Below are 24,988 nucleotides of genomic sequence, written 5' to 3'. Positions count from 1 at the left end.
TCATGTAAAATTATCATTTAAACCCAAAATATGACCGCAAATCGATTTGTTGACATTTTGGCTCAATTCTGAGGGCAGATTCAGATTCAGCGGGCAAAATTACATGGAAAAACATATATTTGAACAATTTTCGAATTTCGTTAGGGTGGTCCCATATGGTTTTCCCTTGAAAATAAGACTTTTTCAAATGAAGCTATCTCAAGTTTAAAGAAAAACACCCCTGAGATTTTTTCAGCGTTTGTAGTGCTAGATCTCTTCTTTCAAATGCAACCTAGTGCTTAAAATTTGGCTTGCGCCATTTCAAGATATTTCAGTTTTAAATTTTTATCTTTTTTACCTTAAAATGGCTGTAGCTTTTGACCCTTAAGTCCAAATTGACATGTCAAAAAATTAAAATGTTCGTTTTGTAGAGCTCTAAAAGTGCTCCCAATATCATTTTTCTCTAAAAGTTAACCCTGAATTGCCACGTTCAAAAAACTGATTTTTGAAGGTTTGCTTTCTATAAATTTGGCCATAGAAGGCGTAGATTACGAGATAAAATTTTAGTGTCTTCGACAAAGTTGCTTGAATTGGCCAGCCCAACAACTTTTTAGAAGACATACAAATTCCCAAAAATATTCCTGAAAAGTTAGATTTTCAAAATCACCCTAATCGTGAACCACCCTAATTTTGAACCAAACCAAAAGTTGCCCCTTTCCATTTGCAACAACTCTTCTGAAGACACCAAAGCTCCAAAACGTCACCATTTTTCGGAAAATCCATTTTCCACTTAATTTTGCGATCTGGACCACTGTGCATTGGTATCACTTAAAACGGTCACAGTTTTTAATTTGATGAATTTTGATACGTCACATGACCTGGTTCCTTGCAAATTCTGAAGTGTCCCCAAATGGCCACCGGTAACCGGTGACCCGTTCCGGGGTGGCCATGTTGGGCCAGCGGACATTGGCATCGCTTTAAATGGTAATACTTTTTAATTTGATGAATTTTGATACGTCACATGACCTGGTTCCTTGCAAATTCCGAAGTGTCCCCAAATGGCCACCGGTAACCGGTGACCCGCTCCGGAGTGGCCAGGTTTGGCCAGAGGACATTGGCTTCACTTAAAACGGTCACAGTTTTTAATTTGATGAATTTTGATACGTTACATGACCTGGTTCCTTGCAAATTCTGAAGTGTCCCCAAATGGCCACCGGTAACCGGTGACCCGTTCCAGGGTGGCCATGTTGGGCCAAAGGACATTGGCAACGCTTTAAATGGTAATACTTTTTAATTTGATGAATTTTGATACGTCACATGACCTGGTTCCTTGCAAATTCCGAAGTGTCCCCAAATGGCCACCGGTAACCGGTGACCCGTTCCGGAGTGGCCAGGTTGGGCCAGCGGACATTGGTATCACTTAAAACGGTCACAGTTTTTAATTTTATGAATTTTGATACGTCACATGACCTGGTTCCTTGCAAATTCTGAAGTGTCCCCAAATGGCCACCGGTAACCGGTGACCCGTTCCGGAGTGGCCAGGTTGGGCCAGCGGACATTGGCATCGCTTTAAATGGTAATACTTATTAAATTGATGAATTTTGATACGTCACATGACCTGGTTCCTTGCAAATTCCGGAGTGTCCCCAAATGGCCACCGGTACACAGTGACCCGTTCCGGAGTAGCCAGGTTGGGGCAGCGGACATTGGCATCGCTTTAAATGGTAATACTCATTAATTTGATGAATTTTGATACGTCACATGACCTGGTTCCTTGCAAATTCCGAAGTGTCCCCAAATGGCCACCGGTAACCGGTGACCCGTTCCGGAGTGGCCAGGTTGGGCCAGCGGACATTGGCATTGCTTTAAATGGTAATACTTATTAATTTGATGAATTTTGATACGTCACATGACCTGGTTCCTTGCAAATTCCGAAGTGTCCCCAAATGGCCACCGGTAACCGGTGACCCGCTCCGGAGTGGCCAGGTTGGGCCAGCGGACATTGGCATTGCTTTAAATGGTAACAGTTTTTAATTTGATGAATTTTGATACGTCACATGACCTGGTTCCTTGCAAATTCCGAAGTGTCCCCAAATGGCCACCGGTAACCGGTGACCCGTTCCGGAGTGGCCAGGTTTGGCCAGAGGACATTGATATCACTTAAAACGGTCACAGTTTTTAATTTGATGAATTTTGATACGTCACATGACCTGGTTCCTTGTAAATTCCGAAGTGTCCCCAAATGGCCACCGGTAACCGGTGACCCGTTCCGGAGTGGCTAGGTTGGGCCAGAGGACATTGGTATCACTTAAAACGGTCACAGTTTTTAAATTGATGAATTTTGATTCGTCACATGACCTGGTTCCTTGCAAATTCCGAAGTGTCCCCAAATGGCCACCGGTAACCGGTGACCCGTTCCGGAGTGGCCAGGTTGGTCCCGGGTCCGTTGGCTGCCCTCGAATTGTGCAGGTTCCCGGTATTTGTCATTTGCGGCCAAAAATTCCAAAATCGGTAAAATTATCTTATTTTGCCATCCGAATAACTGATTGTAGAAAACTAAATCCGTACCCCAGCCAAAATTAAATAGTTCGTCACGTAATCAGTGAATGATACCCTACAACTGTCACTGTCCCGTTAAATAATTTCTGAACGTTCTTCGTCTCTGTTTCAAGGCTGTGGCTCCACCCACAAATTCATGTTTTTTGTTTGCAATAGCGTGAACAAATGTATGATTTGTTTCCTAATACCATGAACGATGTTTATGATTACGGGGGCAGGAAAAACGTAACCAGACCAGGCGTTACGGCTTTTCGTGAACAAACGTTCATGAAAATCGATTGCAAACATGCATTTGTTCACGGTGCAAAATCTTATCATAAAATTTGCTTTGTTTCCATTTTCATGGTACGTTGTTCACGTTTACGCGAACGGACTTTTTTGCGTGTAACATCAACATTCATTTAAAGTTTGTATAAACGCTGTAGTTAATGTAAAAACAATAAAAAAAATTAAAATTATAAGATTACCAAAAATGCAAAACATTTCACGTGAAATATTTCATAGGCGTCCGAAGCACCAGGAAGGCAAAGCAGAAATTTATAGTTTTGATTTCCTTAAATTCTAGCAAATTTTTATATAAAATAACGATTGTTTTGATGTTAACAGCTTATTTAAGACCTAAAGAATGCCATTCACTAAAATTTCAGTCCAAATTTGTGCGATTCATTAGAAAAACGAGAGTCCCGAATTCGAAGCAAAAGTATCCGGATTTCGAATCAGCTTTTATCAGTGTCCGGGATTCGAAGCACAACAAGTCATTTTAATTTTAAAATTCTGATGAAAAATTGTTAGAAAAGACATAGTTTGCATGCATTCTCTTAAAACTGACTGTTAATACTACATCCTGATGTAATTTCTTCATTTCCAACTTATTACATGATTTTTTGTCAGCTGTAACGAGAATGACATGCTGCTAAGTGTCCGAATTTCGAATCTAACGTTACAGTAAGTAAAAAAAGTATTTACACCCCTTGGGCACTATGGAAAGCATCATCTTAAGCAACCATGACAGTAATCCTACATGGAGTTTCATATATTAAAAAAAATGTTTCTAACAATTCAGCAATTTCTGTAAAAATAATTGCTCTCCTATAGCAGAGAAACATCCAACGATGATCTCAGCCCTGCTGCTTTTCGTCTGCTCAATAATCGCACGCAAGGCAAAACGGTAAGTTAGGCTAATCTGCAATACAAAGTCCCGCGCCGAGCTGGTAATATGAATGGGCTTTTTTGTAAATGCAGCAGTTTTCCATCATCGTGTCTATCTATCTCCCTCTCTCTCTCGCTCTCTTCCCTGCATACGATACAAATCTCCTATATGTGACGTCAGATCCAGTCACCGGCTTACGGTTCTCAGTTCTGAAAAGTGGAGCAACACTTCCATTGATACAAGTTCCGACCGGCTACGGCTTATGTGTTGTTTATGTATACGAAGATGCCGGCAGCATCAAAACCTCCCACCACCCCCACAACCGATGGTCCCTCCCCCCTCCACCCCTTTTCAGCATCATCAGTCATGATGGCTGGACTGGCCCCGTTACAGGGTTAGGTCGTTTGGGTGATGCACTTACCCCCTGTCCCCACCCACCCCCTCCCGTCAATTCGACTAACGACTGAATTATGAGCATTTTTTTCTCCTTCCTCTGATGTTCATTCTGAAGCAATGCACCAGCAGCACGAAGCAGAGTGTGTGTGTGTGTGTGTGTGTCGTTCGTGATGCATGGTAAATGTGTATTATTATTTAATTTATTTCAATTCGCTGGAAAAGCGTCTGCCAACGAGGATGACGCCGTCGGATCTCCAGAATGGAACGGGGGCAGGCAGAGTTCCCCTTGAGGGTCAGGGGTTTAGTTGGGGTAAGCGATTTTTGGAAAAGTAAGTAAGACATTTAGGTGGGTTTTCGAGTGGTATCGAAGAGTTAAGTAAGTTAATATACAATTTTAAAACAATCTTAAGTCTAAAAATAAATCCTTCATTAGAAATTAAAATTAAACCCTGCCTCTATATGTGCCTTCATAAGAAAAATCGTCAAATATTCATTTTCTTTAAATACATTTTTTTATTAGCATTGGAAAGAAGAAATATTTAATCATTGGTTTGGTGGTCGTTTATGTTCTTCTTTTGACTAATATCACATATTTTTAGTCAAAACGAGGAACAAGCATGCAGTATTTTTTGTTATGTTGATGCATTTGATAAAAAATAAAAAAAGATTAATGGGAAAATATGGAATCATATTTTGCCCAGAGTCCTAAAATAGGTCAAGGAACAATATTCAGCTTGTGGAGCGAGGTTTTGAAAAAAAGTTCCATATTCTGGGCACCCTACTATACAGCAATTCCCCACGAAAACAGCATGATTCGAAAAAAAAGTTCTCCGATCGGGCTCAAAATTTTTCTGGGGGTTCCTTGGCCGAAATAATAAGACCCGTATTTTTTGTTTGGCCATTAGGATGACCTACGCCGTGTTAGGGTGGTCCGAAAAATGGCAATTTTCGTCGATTTTCGTAAAAACCCCTTTTTTCAAAAAATCATATCTCCGCGCCATTTCATCCGATTTTAGCTCTCTTAGATGCAAAAGAAAGGTGATTAGTTTAGTAAGAAAATCGACGAAAATTGCCATTTTTCGGACCACCCTAAGACGGCGTAGGTCACCCTAATGGCCAAACGAAAAAATACGGGTCTAATTATTTCGGCCAAGAAACCCCCAGAAAAATTTTGAGCCCGATCGGAGAACTTTTTTTCTGTTTTCGTGGGGAATTGCTGTATATTTTGAAACCGATGCACCTAATCGAAAATTGGTTATGCACGTTTCGATCGCAAATTCGATTTTACATTAGAAAAATTAGGTAAAAAAAATTTCAAGTTTAAGATTTTATTTTTTTCAAAAATCTTTTTTTTATCATAAGGCTGGTACAAATTTTATTTTCATCTATATATATAAAAAAATTCAACGGTTCGAGGTGCTCTTTGTTGCGTTGGGTTCGTATAAGCCCAAGGAAGGTTTATACGCTAACTAATTGACACTTTGGCCACTCTGGAACCGATTCCGGAGCATCGGCAAATTGTATGGAGAAAGTTTTGTAAAATCATATTTTGATCACAGGAGGCTGAATAAGCAAAAAATCAAAAAACGTCAACAAACGAAAAAAGGCAGAACAAAGTTTGTCGGGAAAGGCTTGTATTTTTATATTTTTTATATTGATGAAAGGTCAAATCATTTTTGATTAAAGATATGTGCTGAATGTTATGTTGTTGACATAACCTATGCGGCAAAGAACTTTGAAATACGCTTTTTCTCTTTGTACAATTTTCTGAGACTTTGATAAATGCCGAATATTCGTATTTTTCTCAAACTTTGCACACACGTTTTCTATCATTCGACATCGTCTTTACAAGCTGCCATGAAAATATTAAGGGGTTTCCTGGTCAAAGAAAAATGCTGTATAAATTATCAAAAATATGTTGAGTTGTTATATGTTGAGAAGCCATTTTCTGATCTATTTGATGTCTTCGGCAAAGTTGTAGATATGGGTGAAGAAAAATCGATAAAAAAATATTACAGTCCAGACTCGATATTATCAGAAGTCGAACACGAGAAAAGGGCGTATAAGCATTTTGACAGCTAGAACTATTTTTCAAATTCCGAGCCAACAGGTAACTTTATAACAAAACTCGATGTGTTAATCAATAGCTGACCTTCCCAGCTACCTCCTAACGCTGCAGGTTTTGTTATATAGTTGCCTTTTGTAGCGGAATTTGCAAAATAGTTATAGCTGTCAAAATGCTTATGCGCCCTTTTTAAATGTTGTGATCTCATGGTCAAGAAACATTTTTGACTAATTTAGAATCGAATTTGTAATCGAAAATGATAAAGTGCACCATTTTCAAGTTATATCCACCTAAAAGTGCATAAAAAGCTACATTTTTATCAGCAGAAATCTTGATCAAGATTGACCTTCTTTAAATATATTTTTCTCAAAAATCGGAAAAATGTCCTATGAATTAACCTCAAACTTGCTTCTTAATTACAATGAATTCAAATTATGTAGTTTGAAGATTGTTCTCAAAATTGTAAATGAAAGACATCGTACAACTAAATGTAATAAATTGTAAGATAGACGATCACGTTGATGTATCTTTAAGTTTCTCTTTAAGTTGTCGGTACGGCAACTAAACATTTTCAAATTTATTTTAAGTTTAAGGAAAGTTCTATTTAATGTTTGGAGGCATCTAAAAAAGTTTTGAAATTTTTACATTTAAATGTGTTTATCAACATAAAAACAAGTTTTAACGAGAATTCAGTATTCAAAAGTTGCATTTTTTTCAAACCAAATTCGTCACAATTCCCATCACTTCTCGCTAGATTTATACAGCAACCGAACAAGCCAAATCAGCTAAATTTGTCATGACCATAAATAACGCTTCATTTACTGTGCTGCAATTCGTTGTAAGCACTGCACTGCACGGTGCTGCACTTTTTCAGCCGACCTACATTAGAGAGGAGGCTGCCAGAGCAGTGGACCCCGACCGAGTGCACGCGGTCGATAAATGGAATGACCATATAAGTGCATTTATTTTGTAGCACTTTGTCAAGCCCCGCAGTACCGAATCGTCCTGCCTAGGTGTAAAAATTCATAAATTGTATCCAGATAACTTTTTCGAAAGGTCCTATGCGTTAAGGGTTTTATATGCTGATAGAACCTTTAAAAAATAATATATTTCCAGCTTTTGCAATAGAAGCATAATTCTTAAAAAAAATGAATTTTTATTTGAAAAAATGTTCAAATTACATTTTTTATTTCATTACAACGTGCAGTAAGTGACAGCGTAGTCCCAAAATGCACTCCAAAGGTGAAGGTGAAATGATGCAGCCACGATTCGAAACAATTTCATTAAATTACCCATTTGGAAAAGAGGTGCCAAAGAGCATAAACCGGGGAGGTGCCAGATGAAGTCGTGGTCTTGTGGCTTCTGTTTTTCAAACCGCACACGCCACGGCCACGGCCAAATTTGGACTGGAAATTGACCTTATATCTGCAAGTCGTGATCAACCGGGTGGTTGGTTGTTGGTGCGGATGATGTCCATAATTTGTAGGTGATTATCACCGGGGCACCAAAACTGCACAACTGCACTGCCATGGCGATGTGTTGCCTGATGATGGTCGTGGCAAACATAGTTTCAGCATTAGAGAGAGGAAACAGCAAGAGGGAGGTTAGGGAATAAAATATTAGATTGTAGTATTGGATGCTGCAACGATGGAAATTATCGCACTAGAAAGAAAGACTTGCAAGAGACCATTTATGAATGCAAACCACCCGTTGACTATATCGGGAGAGAAAATGGTACACACATCGACGTTAATGGTGCGACCAATTAGAATAGTTGTGGTGAACTAAATCGAACCATTTGTGGGGAGACAGGGATAATTTAGTTTGAAACTTCTTTACAGCTTTGTAAAACAGCAGCTTTTGTTTCAAATTACAATCTCTGGAATGCCCTACAATTCCCAACAAAAGACAAAGCCCTCGAAATGATGTAAGAACACACTTCAACAAATTACTTGAGTCCCACAACATCCAATTTTATAGCTTCATTACATTATCACTTCAACCTAATCTACTCCCGAAAATTTACAGCTATGATCTTAATTAAATTAAGTTATTTTAGTGGGACGAACAGCTATTGGGCGACCAGGTCTATGAAATTGAACCCCAAAATAAGGGCCCTCACCCAGGCCTTCACGCATCTCTCATGAAGATTTATAGCACTTTACGGGGCACGCAGTTATTGTTGCAGCTGTCCACGACGGTGGGTAGGCGTTAAATGAGGCAACTAATCTACACCGCAAAACCACCAGGATGCAGCAGCATTTTTTTGTAGGAAGTTTTAGCTGCACGCGAGGCACGTTCCAGCTGATTTGGGAGCGCTAGAAATCGGTGCGGTTAGGAATGCGGAACGACGGCCATTAAAGTGTGGTCATCGTGTTTGGAATCTACTCAGCGGTTGCGGAGAGCTATTGTTGTTGTTACGCTGACTCTGGTCCAGATCCAGGTGGGCTGTAGCTAGGCGAAACTTCAAACATCCGACGCCGAAACGATTGTTCTATGGAAATGAACATGGCATCATGCCGTTTCAGCTGAACTATGCACTCAGGGGAGACCCATGAACTACGTCATGAAAATACAATTGAAGTAAACGTTTAATTCATTCAATGTTTTGAACTCATGCCGTATCCCAAGGGGTTAAATCTAGTGTGACCACGTCATTCATGAACAACCCCTCTCGCCAGCGCTGAACTTTACGCCCCCCCAGTGCAGGACGCCAACTGCAGCAGCCGCCGCAGTTCGCGGGGTCGGTAATTAACCTCCCGCGCACTGCCGTTGATATAATTGAATCGGCAAACAAAATGGAAAGGAATTCGCCGCACTGACCTTGAGACTTGCGCGCGTATGAGCAGCGGAGGCCAATTTGAATTTCCCAACCGTATTATTATTATTATTTTGCTACTTTTCGCGCGCTGCTCCACTGCAATTGCAAACAGGCGGGTGGGCATTAGGGTGGTACCCTAAATCATCATTTCATAAAATCCTTAATATTTGAAATAATACATTAGAAGTATATTCCAGAATATCATCTAATAATTTCTTGAAGATAGTAGAAAGTGTACAATATGCCTCGGCAAAAGATTAACCCTGTTGAAAACTGGTATAAAACAAATTTTTAAATTTTCATACAAGAAAATTCTCTAAATTTTTCCGGCTCAAATTAAAATACTTAATGCTTTCTAACATAATGTTAAAAACTGGTATAAAATACAATTTTGGTGATTTATACCAAAATAAAAACATTCTAAAACATTCTCGAAAAGCGTACGATACTAAAATGATTTTGACGACATATTCATTTTGTTTTAAACTGGTATAAAATACAGGGTTAGAGTTCCATACCAGAATAATCTCCAAAGTTTTTCGATAGAAAGTATGATATCCCTCCGACAACAGATAAATCTTGTTTAAGTGTTTTTCAAGACGAAAAACCTCTTTTTTAATTTTTTGAATAGTGGAAAGATGATAATATGCTTCTGACAACAGATTAGACCTGTTTGAAACTAGTTTAAAAACATATTTGGAACTATTATACAAGATTTTTTTAAAGATTTTCAGAAGAAATTATAATACTAAATTCTTCTTAACGTAATGTTTAAAACTGGTATAAACTACAATTTTGGAGTATTTTACCAAAACTAATAAATTCCAAAACATTGTTGAATAAATAAAGAAAAATAAATCGTGTTTAACTGTTATTCATTCTGTAAATCGAAGAGTCTGTGCTCTCTTATAGGGGGATGGCGTCGCTATTTTTAGACCACGTTTTCCACTTTTTCTCATCGAAACCGACTACTTTATCGACTTCATTTTGCTGGGCGAGATAGGACGCCGTCTATTTTTAGACGATGACTCAGCACTTTTCCACTCTTGCACCTCAAAAAACCAGGTGGCAGCACAATGTAACGCCACGTCCCTATGCTAACTACATAGGATTCCCAGCAAGCTTAGTACAAGAGTGTTCAATGGCGACGAAATATTTTGGATGAAAGTAGGATCTCAAACAATTTTGTCAAGAGTTAAATCAATTTTGGAGTTTTGTAGCCAAATGTAGATTTTTTTAGGGTTCAATAAACCAAATATTATTTAGTTATATTTTGGATGTTTTGAACCCGTGCTTTATCAATGGGTATTAAGGTGACAAGAAAAAAAAGGAAAATTTTGGAAAATCGTAAGATATACCGCCTGGCTCGATTCTTTGGGTAAAAATAAGTAACTGTGCCAATTTTGAGCCAAATAGGTTAGGGGCGCTTTTTATCGTTGGGAAAATTCGAAAAAATGTATGGGGAAAAGCAAAAAAAAAAAACGTTACATGTGTCGGATTGTGTCAAGTGTGTATGTAAAAATATATAACAAACAACTTTGTCGAAGACTGCAAAATGATCCAAGTTAACCCTGACGAGTTATTAACGATTCAAAGAAGATGTTTATGTATGAATCTAATCAAGAGGTATCCTTGAGGTCGATTTTTTGATTGTCACCCTAATGAGTATTCTAAAGTACCCAAAGAAACATAACAAGTGTTTTAAACTGGTATAAATGATTTTGAAGTTTCAAACCAAAAAAAATCTCGGAAACTCTGGTAAGATAGTTAAATGTCTTAGACAACATAAATATCGTGGTTCTGGTGACTGGTATAAAACATAGTTTATGAATTTTATACCAGAATAACCACCAAAACTTTCCGGAAAAATTGTGCTACAATGCTTCTGAGAGAAGACACTATGTGAAATATGAGATTGATCTTAGTTAATTATACCAGTTTTGAAAATGATGTATCTTGGCAATTCATCGAGATACTTTGTCAAGAATGTTGTAAAGAATATTTTCAGAGAAATATTGAGGAGTTGTTCAAAGGCCCAAAATGAAATTCAAAACATTTAATAAAAAAATTACTTTTGAATTAATTCGACGCAACCCTCGGGCCACCCTAATGAGCAAGTCTATCAAAAAAATAAACAAATAAAAATTCGCGGTCATAAGCGAAATAAAGTGTTCCGACCTGCACGAGACCATAGATGGCCACATCCAAGCCAACAGGTGTGGACAAAGTCCGCAGTCACAGATAAAAACGCAAAACTTGTTTGTGATTTTTTTTTGTTTTTGTAGGACTTATGATACTTACGCTTCGCAGTATGGAAGTTTGTTGAAACCTTTGTATGTTTTCATGTTCAGTGTCATACCGCACTCGGTACATTTGAAGCAGGTTTTGTGCCAGGTCTGGAAGTAAACAGAAAAATATTTGCCGTCAATTGAAATGCAATCAATTAGCGAGCGAGCGAGCGCGTGTTTCTACGAGCTGATAATTTAAATATTTTGACCACTTGGATTAATCTTGACAAATCGCGCAACCGAGTTACTAGAAGGGGACTGATAACACACCACACTGACTTTGTGTCTGGGGATCGGGGAATGTTTTGGCAGCCGGCGATCAACGGATTTCGGACCGTTATCTGCGGGTTTGTTGTCTCTAAGCTGGAAGATTTGAAATGTTTTATAAATATTACGACCTTATAAGGTCGCCGCCGTGTCTGCCTGCGTTGGACTCGGGGTAACGTGAGGGGAAAAACTTTTCATTGTACAAATGACTGTACATTAAAGTATTTCCGGAAAACAAATTTGAGCATTTAAAATTGCATAATTTGTAAAATATTACCAAAAATCTTCTGAATAGTTTTGAGATTTTTGAAAAAAATAAACCCTTTTAAATATCAGCATTAGTTCAATTCTTGCAAAAATAAACGCAATTTTAAAATTAAAAACATGTTTTCCAGCATCCTAGATTGAAGTTTGGATGCCATTCATTTACTCGAATGGTTAAGTTCGAGTAGGAATGTTGACAAAGAGACCACCAAGACCTATGGTTTTCAAGGGTATCTTCTAGTTTTCAGTAACTTATAAAATCCAAATTTTGAAAAAGAGCGAAAGAGCCGTTCAAAAGAGCGGTTCTTTTAAATGAGCGAACGAAAATGAGCGACTCCAAAAAAAGAGCGGTTTTGCCCACCTCTAATATATGATCTGGGGATCAACTAAGTAGAACACCGCTGGGAGCACTGCAAATCTATCCCTTCCGAAGTTCCGAAAAGCGTGAACAAATCGTGTTCATGAAATTCGAAATCATGAATTGCATGAATGCTTGTTCACGATTTTGGGAACAGATTTTTCTCCGTGTAGGATGATTGTGGCTTCGGATCGTAGTCTGGACATGTTGTTAAAAAGGCAAGATTGAAAAAATATCAACTCGTTTATTGTAATTACCTAATAAAATCCCCCGAAAAACCCACCCCCGCCACTGCCCGCATTCGGACAGAATATCCGCGGAATGCACCGCCCGTTCTGCTTCACGTAGTCCCGGTTGCACACGCAGGTCGGTTCTCCGCTGCACGGCGAAATGCACCGCACGGCACGGCAATCGTTATCACAGGTAGGCTCACAACAGGGCGTGCAGGAGCTGTACGTGGAGTTTGGTGGGCACGGCTTGGCCGTCGTCTTGGCAGCGCATCCACAGGGTGGTTTCGTAGCAGGCGCTGCACAAGGCGGTGGGGTTGTGGGGCATGGGGGTGGAGTGGTGGGACAAGGGGGTGATGTTGTGGGGCAAGGAGGTAGAGTGGTGGGACACGGGGGTGGGGTTGTGGGGCAGGGTGCTGGTGTAGTAACACAGGGTGCGGGCGTTGTAACCGGTTCACAGGGTGGCTCAGTTGGGATTTCCTCGATATCGCATGGGGTGGTTTCCAGGATACATGGTATTGGCGGCTCCGGAGTGGTACAACCTTGCGGGCAGTACTTGGGTCGGATGCAGTGTCCCAGGTGGCGCACGTACCCCGGCAGGCAAACACAGTTGGGGACGGTATTGTTGGTGAAGGTGCAGGCATCGCCGGTGCAATCGTCGAAGCAGGTCGGCTCACAGCAGATCTTCTTGCGCACTTGTAACTGGTTTATTGGGCAAACACCTGGAAATGAAGGGTGGGATTATATACATAGATAATGATATGAAGCCTAATTTGGCTTACCGCTGTATTTGCAGTCCGCCTTCAACGCAGCCGGATTAAGAGGAGGAAATGCAACATTTTGTGAGCTCGTTGAAGCACTAGAAACCGGTCGATTCTGAGGGGCTGGACCACCAGAAGATGGGATCTCATTTGAGAAACTTTCATCAGAAGCACTTGTCGGGGATGCGGCTCCAGACTGAAGTATTGCTGCCACTTCAGAGGCCAGTTGTTTTATCATGCTGCCATGACCAGAGGGTGAGCTACCTCCTAACTGAGTCATAACAGGTCCCTCCACCGAAGAGTCACATCCCGAACCGAACATGGACGATACCAATCCTGGCAGAGCTCCCCCTTGAACAGGTTGCTGAGGCCCAGATGACCCAATATAAGCTACATCTCCAGAAGTTCCAGCCATTGCTGAAAGCATAGGATGCATGGCCACTACCACAGCCGGACAGGACGCCTTCGGAACGCACTGCCCATTGTTTCGCACGAATGTGGGCATGCAAACGCACGTTGGTTCGTACACTCCAGTCGGGCTTGAAGTGCAAGCCTGGTAGCAGGTAGATTCACACGAGGGAGGACTGCTCGCAAGAATCTCGTTGGAACCGCATGATCCTGTAAAAAAAATCAGAGTTGTCACACAGTTTCAAAAATAATCCCTTGTAACACTCACGAGCCACGTATGCCGACACACCGGCCAGCAGTGCAACGAGTCCAAACAGTACCGCTAACTGTGCCTTCATTCCGAAATTTTTGACGACTGGCGCTGAAACCCGACCCTGTACCGTATATATATGGACGATGCATTCCCGTTTGTTTTCGTAAGTCACACGCAACAGGCACTGTCCACTTCCTGTAGGGATATCCCGGAAGACAGAATACTCGTTGATTCCAAATATTTCAGCGTTGAAATTCGAGTTTCTGGTTTGAATTGCGATTCCTAGAGTGCGTGAGATAAACCCTACGCACGTGGTAGAATCTTATACCAGAACCGATTCAGTCACGTTCCCCCCTTTGTTTACAGCCGTCAAGGTCACCGGCGTGAACTGCATAATGCCCTAATGCACCAGCTATTTGCCTTCTCCTACACGACGTCATTATCATGAGGCCGCGGCGTACGTGCGGTATTACAAAATTGTCTAACCGTAAACAGCCGGATAACCCTCTTTTTCCTGTGCCACTATTGAAAGTGACAGCAGAGGCGCGCGTACCATATTCAGTTCGGTTTGAATGATTGATTCATAAATATGGTAATGTCGATTTCTTGGAATCGATTCGTGTAGGATTGCAGAATCAATGTTCGACCCATTCAAGGGATTGGGAATTAGTATTCCGTGGACGATATGTCCCCTTAATATGTCGTACTATAATGATGTGAGAGACCAAACATATTGACATTTCGTGATGGAGACTGATTTCAAAAATCCCTTAATAGACAACTGCGCTAAACAAAAAACTACTTCACACAATCACCTCAAAGTATCACAACAATCTTAACAGCGACCACATTTCGCCACCGAATTTTCACGACGCACACGTGTTAGGCTCCGCCATTCACTTCACAAATGTGAACTCATTCGCACGGTGGCGGATATGCCTAAAAGTAAAGCGCTATTGCTTATCTCTACGTGTGTACGCAACCACCGGGTCTTGAAATGTCTATATAGCAGAACCAACAACACACCTAAGAAGAGGGAAACTATTTTTCTCACGGTTTCCGGTGCGACTAATTGTTGGCTTGTTGAACTTGGGGAGACTTGACTGTAAGAGTTGGTGGTATTGTTAGATATTTAGGTTAGATATGCATTTTAGTTTTAGGGAATTACCTCTTTTTATTTGGATTATGTTGAAAACTTTCGGACACTCTTGATTGCAAATGTTTTAGCTTACTAACAGAGTTTAATAAGTCGTTTTCTTTTTTCGGTTATTGGTTCAGAATTAAATGGAGTCAATTTTGACCATGTCGATAAAATACTTGACGCGAATCGACTTTGCTGTGATAGATGAGTCATTCTTTAGAATCCATTATTTTTTCGAAATCTAAAATTTGTTTATTTATTAAGCTATGTCAAGAGAAGTCATTTTGCATTGTCATTTTTTTTTTTCAAACTAGCCTCCATTAAAATTTTGCGGACTGTTCATACGAAATGGCTTTGTAAATATATAAATATCTGTATCTTGAGAAGGGATTATATGATCGATTTGGTGTCTTCTGCAAAGTTGTAGGTTATGCCCAAGACAAAAACAATCGAACAATCTCGAATTTAAAACTACAAAATTATCACTTTATGGCTGCAAATGATTTTTTTATTCAATTAAAAAAATCGCAGCTTTTTTGAAATACTTAAATTTTCCATTTGCTAAAAACCATGACAACAAACAAACTAAATAGAGACAAAATAAATTAAATTAAAGATCAAGGTTGTTAACGATAAAATTATCGAGGCTCGATAACGATAACGTTCTATCGTTATCGTTTTCGTTATTTCGATAATTCTACCGCCGATAATCTTATCGCCAATAATGGACGATAACTGGTTTTTAAAATCTTTCTAAAATCGATTGAAAATTTAACATGATATGATACCAAGCATATATTTTTCAATGCTTTCACCAAGCATATATTTTTCAATGCTTTCACCAAGAATATATTTTTGAAATCTAGTAAGTTTTCAAAGTAAAAATATGTACGCAAGATTGTTCTCAAAATACTGTATTTTTTCGAAAGTACTCAAATTTTCATAACGAAGCGAAATTTTGCATGCTTTTTCAATTGATTAGATTTTTTTTAAATACTAAAATTTTCACATATGACCGTATTTTTTCGAAAACACTCAAAATTTTAGAATATACAATATGGGTGAAGGGAAATTTTGCATGCTTTTCACTTCATTAGATTTTTTTTGGAAAATAACAAAATTTTCACAAATTTCCGTTTTTTATTGAAAATACTTAAATTTTCGAAATATGCAATATGGGTATCAAACGAAGCGAAATTTTGTTTGCTTTTTCACTTAATTAGAGTTTTTTTCTAAAACACTAAAATTTTAACATAACAACGTATTTTTTTCGAAAATACTCAAATTTTCAAAATATGCAATATAGGTATCAAACGAAGCGAAATTTTGTTTGATTTTTCAATTTATTAGAGTTTTTTTTTCTAAAATACTAAAATTTTCACATAATACTCATTCTTTTTTAAATTTGCGATGGGCAAAATCTAGTATGTTTTCAAAGTTAAAATATGTACTCAAAATTGTTCTCAAAATACTGTACTTTTTCAAAAGTACTCAAATTGTCATAACGAAGCGAAATTTTGTATGCTTTTTTTTATTTATTAGAGTTTTTTTTAAATACTAAAATTTTCACCAATGACCGTTTTTTCAAAATACTAAAAATTTCAAAATATAGAAAATGGGTATCAAACGAAAGGAAGTTTTTTATGCTTTTTCACTTTTTTAGAGTTTTTTTTTGGAAAATACCAAAATTGTTCACAAATTACCGTATTTTTTCGAAAATACTCAAATTTTAAAAAAATGCAAATGTTTCCAAACGAAGCGGAATTTTGTTTGCTTTTTCACTTTATTTAAGTTTTTTTCTAAAATACTAAAATTTTCACATAAAACCGTATTTTTTCGACAATACTCATTTTTTTTATTTGCAATTGGCAATGGGTATCAAACGACACAAAATGTTATATGAAGCATTCACAATTTGAATGTATATATCTAGAGGTCCTATAAACATATGAAAGACAATAGCTTATAGGACCTTTTCAAACTCTGGATATGAAGCATGAAAAATTTCGCTTCGTTTGATACCCATATTGCATATTTTGAAAATTTTAGTATTTTCGAAAAAATACGGTATTTTGTGAAAACTTTGGAATTAAAAAACCCAAAAAAGTGAAAAGCATGCAAATATCGCTTCGTGTATTTTTGGAAAATTTGAGTATTTTTGAAAAATACGGTAATTTGTGAATTTTATTGTATTTTTCACAAAAACTTTAATAATGTGAAAAAGCAGACAAAATTTTGCTTTGTTTGAAACCCATATTGCATATTTTGAAAATTTGAGTATTTTCGAAAAAATACGGCAATTTGTGAAAATTTTAGTATTTAAAAAAAATACATTGAAAAAGCATACAAAATCTCACTTCGTTTGATATAAAATTAGTTTTTATTTTTTCAAGTTAAAATTTTTTAGGTAAAAAGTGCAAATCGTGTGTGCATATTTTTAAATCGTGACTTACATTTTAAAAGGGCTTCGAACTATTTTTTTACTCTGGTTATTATGTTGCAACAGATCGGTGGTTAAGTTGAAACAAATCGTCTCATTGCGAAAACATTGCAATAATCACTTAATCCGACATCAACTTAACCATATAAAGCAAAAACCTACATCAAATGACATAATCGTTCTCATATCTACACAGCCAAATAGAGTTATTATTATCCACTTGACACCAAAGCCAGTGCAGCGCGCGTCGTAAATATATCGATAATACAGCTCGGAAGAAGTTTACCTTCCGTTTGCCTAGGTTGATTTCTGCCTCGCCCGAGGGCCACGACGAAGTTTCGTTCCGATGCAGTTGCAGGGTCATGAAATGCAAAGGTTGGCACTAAATTTATTTTGCTTCCTAGAATTATGGAACCTGCATGAAAATTTAAAAGAGATTCAAAAACTTATATTTTTCTGACAGCAAAAGTCAGTCGATATCAAACATGATTAAGAAGCTCTTAGTCTTTCAACCTTACATTTCCAAGACCTTGGCAGCTACCGCGCCACCACTCAGTCACGTGGGAATGTTGATACACTTTTTGTGTTTCCCGGCGTCGTCGTTATAATTCTATTTGCGGTGGGCAAATAAATGAAATAATTACGCGCTCCTTTTGGACCCCTAAACCGTGTCGTCACGTCCCCCGCTTAACAACTGAAGCGTCAACAAGAGTCACGGCCTCGACGTGGTCCTGTGGTCGGATCCGGGCACTTGGCGGTGACAGTCCGTCCAGGGATCATTGACCAAGAAGGAAAAGAGAGTCCACGAAGTTAACGCGCGAGTGCACGCCGACGAGATGTTCCCATAGTGATTCTTATGACGGGGCACTCTGTGGTTGGATTAAGAAGGGGTTGGGGGGGAGGTTGACCACTTTGGGGTCACCCTGTGTTCTGGGGGCAAGGTTGCCAGAAATTGCAGAGATGCAATGTACGTATTCAAATTATCCATTTCACTGGAAGTGTGTTAAGCGTCTAATATTTGAAGGCCGGCTACGAAATTATGGTAAATAAAAACTGAATAAAACTAGGGTACATGCATATGCAGGTTGTCCTAGCTCCGAACAGATTGTACAAAATATTGTATTAACAATCTGATGCAGAAAGTCACAACATTTCCCACACTAAAAATTACTTAAGCTCAACAGAAACCCATCTGGCAACACTGGTTCTGCAGCGGTTAAGGTTCACCTCCAAAGTGCATGTGCATGGGCGCAAAGGTGTGTGTGTGAGTCTGCACAAATGTGAGGTGAATTTCCCAAGAGAGTCGACCGGTTGAATCTCTCAAGTACCCTTGCGGCAGTGGCGGCACCGGCCTTACATGGGTAATGGACACACAGATGTGGCCAGTTAGCGTAGTCACCGTCACCGCCGAGGAGGGTAAAAAGAAAGATCGCAAGAACCTCCCCGAAAAACCGGTTATTCGCGTGCGGCGGCGGCGGCCGCTCAAGAGCACCGGTTTTTGGCCGGCATGAGGAGGAGGAGGTCTGGGGATCGTTCGCACAGTAGAGAATGAAGACACGGCGAAAGAGCTGATCCGAAGAGCAGCAATGACCTTGCCACTGGCTAATTTTGCCACTCCAAACTCTCCGCAAAACGGCTCACGAAATGGAAATGGGCTTTGGAAGTTCTCGTGTGCCTTTTCCAAGTGAGAGGTCATCAACCAGCAAAAAGTTGGGTAATGAATTTTGATTATAAGCTCATTCATGACCTCAAGAAGCAGCAATTTAAAGTAAAAATATCCTTCTTAGAATAAATAACACTGCTTGCTATTTTAGGTGACTTCACGCCACGATTTGGAAAAAACAACCGACTCCACACGTTGGTCGCCGTATGACTCACAACCAAGAAACGATGATAGCATTTAATTTATGCCAACCTACCATATTCGTCATTTTATTATTAGAATCATTCTTTGCACCAAGTGCCCTCTCTCGTGCAATGAATCGTGATTCAAGGCGATGATTTATACACGGCTGCGCTTGAAACTCGACGGCGTCGTCAATCGCCTGACTCACGGCCGTCCAGCGTGCTGGCGCAGCTGGGAAATTGAGGCTTTGGTTGAGAAAATGTTCTAACCCAAAACTTTGTACTTGCGCACATGAAATTCGCAAAATTTATTTGTTTAGTTAACCCTCTTTTGACCACATTTTGTTTTTTTAGAGAAGATAAAATAACATGAACATTTAGATTGAATGAGGCAATGTTTAATGAATATGACTTCCAAAATGATATTGTCGAATAATTTTTAAAACATTTTTCATACATAAAATTTTGATTTTTTTGGCAACACGGTCATGAAATATCAGTACCTAAATAAACTATTTAATATGGAGTGCTTTTTAGTTGTTACAAAAATCATAGCATATCGTATGGTAATTTTTAACCCTCTACTGCCCAAATTTTTTTTTCGAAAATATTTATTTTTCCCGTGTTCAGGAGGTCATTTTGAGCAACTTTTGTTCTACGAAAAACTTTACTTCTCTTGTTTTATGTTTTTCTTGTTTCATTTTTAGTATTTTAATTTGCATTTATCTTGTTTAGTTTATGTTTGTTTTTGGTAGTATTTGGCCTACTCTACCATCTAATATGATTACATTTCGCCTATCTAATTTTTTCATGTTTTTACAGTCACTTTTTCATTTTTTTTGCATGTTTTTCACATTTTCTGCCGCACCATCATCATTTAAATTGCAAAAAAATGCATAGAGGCATAGTCTGGGACACTACAAAAATTACTGCATACTTCTTTTTACTGAAAATATAGGAAATGTTAGTAAAAAACACAGCCAAAGTTGACCCCTAAAAAATGACATTTTTAAAAACATTGGCAAAGTCACATAAAACAAGTTAAACTTCCAACCCTGAAATTTTCTAAAATTTTAAGAGTTCTTCTTTCCAATGCTTTTTAAATATCAAAAATCGGTTGGAAAATTGATTTTTGGCGATTTTTTAGATCGAAGCCCGTCTAAAGGCGGGGTTAGGTTGTAGAGGGTTAAGAGAGGTAATTAAATATCTTACCAATGAAGAAGAGATATTGAAGATCTGACAACACTGTCAAAAGTAAACAGCATCTAAGTGAAGTTTGCGTGGTTTATCCGTATGTCAAGAATTTTGACTGTTTACGGTGTTGGACCAATACTCGTAAGACCTGTCCTATGAGCCATGAACTTTGAAAATCTGGCAACCCTGTCATCAATTACCTCCACTTAAGAAGATTCAAGCTATTCAAGTCCGCATAAGGAAAATTAAAATGAAAATGCATTCCAAAACCATTTATATGTTTATTCTTAATTGTGGACATTTAATATCTGGTAACCATGTCGTGAGATATCGCCACTTCAGCCGGTATAATTTTGTATTAAACCGGATTTTATAAACTTTGATAGAACATAGAAGAGCAATTCTCTGAGATTTTGGTCATTTGTTTTTTTTTGTATTTTTTGATTCGGCTGAAACTTTTTTGGTGCCTTCGGTATGCCCAAAAAAGACATTTAGCATCATTATTTTGTCCATATAATTTTCCAGACCAATTTGGCAGCTGTTCATACAAAAATGATACATGAAAATTAAAAAATCTGTGTCTTTTGAAGGAATTTTTTGATCATCTTGGTGTCTTTGGCAAAGTTGGTCTACATTGAAAAAAAATGATACACGGTAAAAAAATTGGTGATTTTTAATTTCACTTTTTGTCACTGAAACTTAATTTCACTAAAGTACTTTTTGATTGCAAATTTGATTTTAGATCGAAAAAAAAAGTTGAAAAATTTTCATAACTCGATCAAAGAATTTTTGCACAACCTGGAAATTTCGAAAAGTTGGCAATTTAAATTTTAAAAACAGGGTGTCCACTCAAAACCCATTTTCGAATTCCCGGCTTTTCCAGAATCTCAAATAATAGGCATTTCTTACCTAAGAAAGATTTTAAACAAACTATTGACAATTTTGGCTAAACCAGTTCTAAATTTATAAAAAAAAGCACTCCAGAATTTGATTTATACAGTCGACTCTCTGGTTGTCAATATCCAAGGGACCGTCGAGGAAGAGAATCATCAGTTTACAGAACGATGCCAAATGAAGACTCGATTGAAAATATTTTTTTCTTGATACCCAGCTATGGGAGAGAATCATGGCAACGTCCATCAAACAAAAACAAACTAATGTCAAACACCCTTCAAAGCTTCGTTTCGCGATGAAAAATGTCTATGCAAGCCATGAGAAACTGAAATTATTGACAACCGAAAGAGATTTTAAAGCAAACGGAATCCAAGGGACCGTCGAGGAAGAGATCCTTCAAGTAAGGGAAAATATCGAGGAATGAAGATAATTGAAGTATGCAGATTGAAGGGACTGAAGAATTCATTGATAGATGGAGAATTATTGATATCGAGAAGATCGACAGCCAGAGAGTCGACTGTAGTAGAAACATAAACAATAAGTCTTTTAAAAATAACCGAAGGCTTAGTATTGTTATATAATTTCAATGTTATTTTTTTAAATTCTTAAAAATATGATTTTTGATACTTCGTTTCAATTGGAAATGGCAAAATGTTAGTTTTATTCATAATTTTATTTTATTTTAAATGCTTAAAGCATGATAACTATTAATATTCTTTCAGATAATTTGGAAAAAAATATTCATGAATTCGCTCAAATTTTTTTTTAATTTTCTTTTTATTTTTGTAAATTCTATATTGATTTTCAAATCAATGTTATTTGTTAGTATTTTACTGTATTTTTTTCAATTGAAAAAATCAGTCTTATAACTTTTTATGCTCTACCACTTATTTTAAGCGAAATATTTGAAAATACAAATTCTTCAAAATTAGTTAATTCAAAATTTGTCAGATTTTTACATTTGTTTAACTTTATTTTTTCAAAGCGAAATTTCTATTTTTAACTTTTCATTCAGGTCGAACAAAGATTTGATTTTTTTTCGATATTTAAGTTTTCCGATACCTGAAAATCAAGCTAAATTTATAGCAATTTGCTCATACATACCAAGGAAAACATTTGTAAAAAATATTGGAAATGACTTAATGAATTTAGTTGCAAAAAAAACCAAAGCCAAACTCAAGTTGAAATCTTTTTGAAATATTTAATCAATGTGACAAAATGTTTAAAGTTAGATGTTACCTCTTTTTTGAAAAACAAACATTAATAAAAATCTTTTGATTCATAAAAAAAAATATGAATGTCTGTGTAAAATGCATCCAATTTTTATGAGGAATTTAGATTTGTTAAAAAGCTGTATCGTCTCAAACAGATTGAGATAGTGAAAGGGAACCTTAAATTTAAAGAAGTTCCTTAGGGAAAATTGAATGAATTTAATTTGAAAACTGTACAGAATCATACAATTTTTTTCAAGACTGATAAAAAAAAATTTCAAGCGAGTATGCTTGGGATTCCCAACTTTTCCCGACTATTTGACAGAAAAATCGCAAATTCCAGACTTTTTCCCGATATTTGGCGGCTTTTGGCGAGTTAATCATTTGATGTACCCTAAAACACATCAAAAATAAAAAATAAAAAGTGTGTTTTTGCAAATCATGTTTTAGTGACAGAAAGTGAAATCAAAAATCACCAAAAAAAATTTACCGTGTATCATATTTTTTCAGTGTAACCTTATATATTCCTACAACATTGCCGAAGACACCAAATCAATCAAAACATTCCTTTAAAAGATACAGATTTTTTAATTTTCTTGTATCATTTATTTATGGGCAGCTGCAAAATTTGTATGGAAAATTATAACGACAAACTAATGATGCAAAATGGCTTCTTTGGGCATACTGAAGGCACCAAAAAAGTTTCAGCCGGAGTAAAAATACAAAATTTTAAATTAAAAAAAAGATCTCTTTCGTAAAGAATTGCTCAGAACTACCATGTTGACCACATTATATGTTCGCAGATCGTATTTTCGGAAATTTCTTTAAAACTATATTTGTCATTTTATGGCGTTCCCAGTCGCTCAAAGGTTCAATCCATACGCCACCATAAAATTCCCTCCCAACTGCGGTGTCTCAATCAAGCGGGGACCATAAAAAGCCGTCCAAAATAATCAAAACAGCAGCACTCACTCCAATGTGTCTGCTTCTAAGCATTGACAGCAACCGGCTGGCCTACAACACAGCAGCGCAGCTGAACCTCACTCTACACCGCGATGCATGCAGACTGTATCGATTGCCGTCGGATTTTTGGCTAATTTTTCGCAGTGAACTATGGGGAGTGGGTTGTTTTTTTGTTTGTCTAGAATACGGTTCACGGTTCAGCTGGAAGCATGCGTAACGAGTCACGGGACTTATCGATTAGGGGAGGGTGGTCTTTGCGTGAATCACGTAAAAATTGTGAAACAAATTTAAATTTTTGAATGTATCCTTTTCATGTCATCTTTGATAGGAAGGCACGTCGGCGGATAACTATCTTTAGTGAGTTACAAATCGGGATTGAATTGACATCTCGACAACACGTATTTGTTGAATCGTGCCCTCCACATGGCATCAAACCTCAGAAGGTACGGCAACTGTTATAGATTGCTTATCATCAGCAAGTATTAGTTGCTCTCCCCTATACAATTGCTAATTTGCCCCCAATATTAGCGTACAATTTCATTTATGGTACTCTACGCGAACCACTGACAAAGGTGACTTTTGTCCGGTTCGCAATGAATAAAACTTTTTCAGCCGAAACACCACCCAGCCCAACCCGGGCGACTTTTTGCGGTTGATTGGTCGTTTTTCAGACGTTCGGCGTTAAATATTTGTTTACGACAGAACAAAGAGAGTTATCTCCCATGTTTGTTCAGTAAATTGCTGTGTGAGATCTATGTTGCGTTTTTGTTTCACTGTGGCCAACTTTAACGACTTTTGTACTCCACCAAAAAACCCCTAATTTTTCCCACCATTTTAAACCACACTTTTTAGCGTTCAAAAATGCACTCACCTGAACGCGAGACGACAATCGCTTTTGCCACGCATCAACGACCCCAGACGCAAATCAATATTATATATCGAAAGCGCGCATAAAACCGTGTCCTAAAGTGGTTATGGACGAGTCATCGCCACCGCACCGTCGTAATAAGGATCGAGCAAATCGACAAATTTGGCGTCGTTCCATCATCATCGGAAGACATAACTGGAGTTTGGTAGCGAGTTACTCAATCTTGGCGTGCCCATCGAAGGAGGACGACACATGCCTAGCTCTAGCTGCAGTTGTCAGTGATGGACAACGAGAAAAAGGTATCACAGCACAATAAATGGCATGTGAAATGGAAAACTTGACGTGCCTGACCACATCACTTTCACTATCACTTTGTTGATACGTCGCCCCGACGACACTGCACAGTTGCTTGCTGCAAATGTAATGCAACTATCGTAATTTGCAGTGCAGTTCTCTGGGAAATTGAACAGTTTTAAATTGCTTTTTACTTGATTTTTCATAGTTTTTTGTGGATTCTGCATAATTTATTTTCAAACAAAGATTTTGTATACCTATTTAAAGTATTTTCGTATGAACTAAGTAACAGTCTATACGCAATGCACTGTGGTCCAGAAGGCAAAATTAAGTGGAAATGGA

The 24,988-nt window shown here is 37.9% G+C and overlaps 1 protein-coding gene across 3 annotated transcripts in view; it reads right to left on the bottom strand.

Moving 5' to 3' along the window:
- LOC6034597 (LIM and SH3 domain protein Lasp) overlaps window positions 1-24,988 on the bottom strand; it is a 101,265-nt gene that overhangs the window by 55,898 nt on the left and 20,379 nt on the right. For 2 of the 3 annotated variants that reach the window (XM_038264218.1, XM_038264220.1), the window contains exon 2: window positions 11,272-11,366. The exons of the other annotated variant lie outside the window; for it this stretch is intronic. In XM_038264218.1, coding sequence (XP_038120146.1) covers window positions 11,272-11,366 — 95 coding nt within the window. The remainder of the gene's footprint in view (window positions 1-11,271; window positions 11,367-24,988) is intronic. 3 annotated transcript variants of the gene reach the window in all.

Source organism: Culex quinquefasciatus, chromosome 3 (genome assembly GCF_015732765.1).
Source record: "Culex quinquefasciatus strain JHB chromosome 3, VPISU_Cqui_1.0_pri_paternal, whole genome shotgun sequence".
In the NCBI taxonomy this organism is placed as follows: domain Eukaryota; kingdom Metazoa; phylum Arthropoda; class Insecta; order Diptera; family Culicidae; genus Culex; species Culex quinquefasciatus.
The sequence above is the reverse complement of the archived record's forward strand: the minus strand, read 5'-3'. Positions and strand labels throughout refer to the sequence as shown.